The sequence below is a fragment of the Bicyclus anynana genome, chromosome 27 (assembly GCF_947172395.1).
Source record: "Bicyclus anynana chromosome 27, ilBicAnyn1.1, whole genome shotgun sequence".
Classification (NCBI taxonomy): domain Eukaryota; kingdom Metazoa; phylum Arthropoda; class Insecta; order Lepidoptera; family Nymphalidae; genus Bicyclus; species Bicyclus anynana.
The window spans coordinates 3,236,242-3,239,870 of record NC_069109.1 but is presented as its reverse complement, the minus strand read 5'-3'; the positions used below and the strand labels follow the sequence as shown (position 1 = coordinate 3,239,870).

General features: G+C 37.9%; 1 protein-coding gene across 1 annotated transcript; it reads left to right on the top strand.

The window, feature by feature from the left end:
- The first annotated feature begins 257 nt into the window (after nt 1-257).
- On the top strand, nt 258-1,536 carry LOC128199660 (uncharacterized). Its single transcript, XM_052890062.1, has one exon. It carries the CDS (start codon nt 263-265, stop codon nt 1,493-1,495), a length of 1,233 nt encoding a protein of 410 aa, XP_052746022.1. The 5' UTR covers nt 258-262; the 3' UTR covers nt 1,496-1,536.
- The last annotated feature ends 2,093 nt before the right edge of the window (nt 1,537-3,629 follow it).

Genomic DNA, 3,629 nt, shown 5'->3' with positions numbered 1-3,629 from the left:
CAGACTTCACACACGCAGAGAAAGAAATTCTCTGGTGTGCAGGTTTCCTCACGATGTTTTCCTTCACCGTTTGAGACACGTGATATTTAAATTCTTAAAACGCACACAACTGAAAAGTTGGAGGTGCATGCCCCGGACCGGATTCGAACACACATCCTCCGGAATCGGAGGCAGAGGTCATATCCACTGGGCTATTCTATTATACGGCTACTTTTATTGATATTTTTCTCCATTTCCAGCGTCTGCAATAACCATGATGTGCATGATTGGCTTTGCACTGGCTGCATTCGTCACAGACAAGATGGGTCGAAGATGGCCGACCGTGATCTTCTCAACACTCATCCTCATCAACTGGATCATACTATACTATTCATATGAGATGTACCAATTCATGTTATCACGGATAATCGGTGGAATATCAGTCGGCGCAATGATTAGTTTAACTATATTCGTCACACCTGAGTATTGTTCACCAAATACAAGAGTATTTTATCAAAACCTTGTAACAACAGTTACTTCATCTATGGGATCGGCTTTTAGTCACGCTCTGGGCATAGCATTCCATTGGCGATTTGTTGCATTGATTGGAGTAATTCCAACAATTTTGGGTATTGTTTTACCATTCTTTTGGGTGGAAAGCCCACATTGGTTGGCATCAAAAGGTAAATTCGAAGAATGTAAGACAGCGTTCCGTAAATTACACAATACGAATTCTGAACGTGAATTGGAGTTGCTAATCAAAATGGAGACTGCTAAATACAAGATGGCGTCGGAAACGAACAGCAGAGACACTTTTAAAAGGTTGTGCCGTGCGTTTAAGATGAAATATTTCTGGGGTTTGCTAATGCTTAGTGTATTTATACATATTTATGTCGCTGCAGCTGGGAAATTACTGTTTAGTACGTTAGCGAGTGTTATTATATCAGGAATAACGGGGACATCTGACGTTTTGTTATATACGTTGCTAGTTGATGGCTTTATTGTTGTTGGATCGATTTTATCTTGTCTCTTGATAAAAACAACCTCAATAAGGACTCTGTTATTTACAACTGGGTTCACAGCGAACGCCATTTTGGTTGTATTCAGCGCGTGCTATTATTATCAAAATGGCGCGAGCTATTTCAATTGGATCAACGTATTTTTGCTTGCGTGTTACTTTATCATCATCCACGTAGGTCCAATTCCTTTGCTGGAAGTTATATTGAGCGAATTGTATCCTTTAGAATTGAAAGTGTATATTTTTGGTATATTGGGCGTAATACTAATATCAATGCTGTCTTTGACGATAGTTTTACAACCGGTTTTAGTGAGTTCTCTAGGTTACCATGGTTTGTTTTTGCTGAATGCTTCGATAATGTCTGTATGTTTAGGTGTCATATGGTTGAAGCTACCAGATACTGATGGGAGGACTCTGCAAGAGATCGAAGTTTACGTCAAAAATAATGAATTCGATGTGGATGTAATACTTAGTAGGGAGTCGAAAACTTTAATATAGTTGTTCTATACAAGAGATATTTAAGAAATTAAATATCACGTGTACCAATCGGTGAAGGAAAACATCGTGAGGAAACCTGCATACCTACCAGAGAATTATCTTAATTCTCTGCGTGAAGTCTGCCAATCCGCATTGGGCCAGCGTGGTGGACTATAGGCCTAACCCATCATTCTGAGAGGAGACTCGAGCTCAGCAGTGAGCCGAATATGGGTTGATGACGACGAATAACAAGAGTTTTTCAGACTTCAAAAAAAGAAGGTTCTCAATTCGAAATTTTTTTTAAATATTTGTTTTCTCATAACTTCGTCATTTATTAACTTTGAAAATTCTTTGGTTTGAAAGAGTATGTTTTCAGATTGGTCCTATTTCATGAAAATCGGTTAAGTAATTTTCTGTTAAAACTAAAATAAATGAAATACGTCTTTGAAGTCGGTTCAATTTTTATGTTAAAAATATTATTAGATATCGTCATCAAGCTTATTCACTATCTTTGACATAAGCTAGTTGACATAACCCAAATTGAGTTTCTATGTTAGCAAATGTCATCCGATGCTTACTGATGGATATCACTAGTAGGTAAATGACATTTTGTCGATCGATTTAATGTTAATTTTAATAAGTTTTTTTATTTATTATTTAGATAGCCCTTGACTACAATCTCACCTGTTGGTTAGTGATCGTACCGGAACGCTAAATCGTTTGGCGGTACGTCTTTGCCGGTAGGGTGGTAGCTAGCTCGTGTTTTATAGGCGATAATTCCTATTTCTAGGAATCGGCTGGACCGATTTTGACAGGACTGTCACTGGGAGATAGTTGATGTTACTACCGTACTAACGAAGATCGCTTACTTAGTCTTTAATTTAGTTTATCTTACTCCACGGCAATGATAATTTTATACTATAGATCGGTTACGTCCCTACAGAATCACCACAAAAAGTTATCCGAATAATAGGCTACAACACTGAGCGCACAGATGTACAATTTTGTCTTTAATTCCATTATATATTTATGTATACTAATATTATAAAGCTGAAGAGTTTGTTTGTTTGATTGAACGCGCTAACCTCAGGAACTACTGGTCCGATTTGAAAAATTCTTTCAGTGTCAGATAGCCCATTTATCGAAGAAGGCTATAGGCTATATATTATCCTGGTATTCTTACGGGAACGGGAACCACGCGTTAAACCGCGCGGCGTCAGCTAGTTTATGTAAGTCGGTGCGAGTAAGTTATGATTAGTCGGCTAGTGTCGTCATGAGTCGAGATAGTACGCTAGGTGGGGAGTACTGGGAGACCGAGATTGGATTGATGAGTTCCTTAAAGATAAAAGCGCTTGGAGCCCGTTGGATCAGCTTCCACCTTCACACAGGAAATAAAACTATAAGAAATTGTAATTGTTATCAATTGTAAATTATAATACTGTATGACTTTTTCAAAAGAGCAACTGTTGAGTTTCTTGCCGGTTATTATCAGCAGAACCTGCCTTCCGAACCGGTGGTAGAATCTTTACAAATAGTCAACTGACGTGTCAAAAGTGCTTGTAAACTGAGCCTACTTGAAATAAATGATTTTTGATTGATTGATTGATTGATCGAGTGCTGGCGGTATAAGCTCAGACCAATTATTGTAAAGGACCTGCCTCGCTAGACGTTACTTTTCTGTTAAAGTATATGATCAACGATCTAATGCGATTATAAAAACTGTCTCTATAGAATCGATGTTAAATAGTTGTAATCGTGTTCGTCGGTTAAAGAGCTCCGTAAAAATACATTTCTGTGTAGTTGAATGGTGTAAAAACGTGTGTGTTAATTAGTTTTTTCTATTAATTTTTGATTATATAGTTTTAGATACAGAAATACATATATTTTTTTTTATTCTGTACAAGTTAGCCCTTGACTACAATCTCGCCTGATGGTAAGTGATGATGCAATCTAAAATGGAAGCGGGCTAACTTGTTATGAGTAGATGACAATCCACATCCCTTTCGGTTTCTACACGACATCGTACCGGAACGCTAAATCGCTTGGCGGGACGTCTTTGTCGGTAGGGTGGTAACTAGCCACGGCCGAAGCCTCCCACCAAACAACCTATTCGTTTTTTTTGCTTTTAATTAGGATACATTAGATTTATAATTAA

Coding starts and splice junctions, on each gene's coding strand:
- LOC128199660 (XM_052890062.1), top strand. CDS start 263: ATGATTGGCTTTGCACTGGCTGCATTCGTCACAGACAAGATGGGTCGA.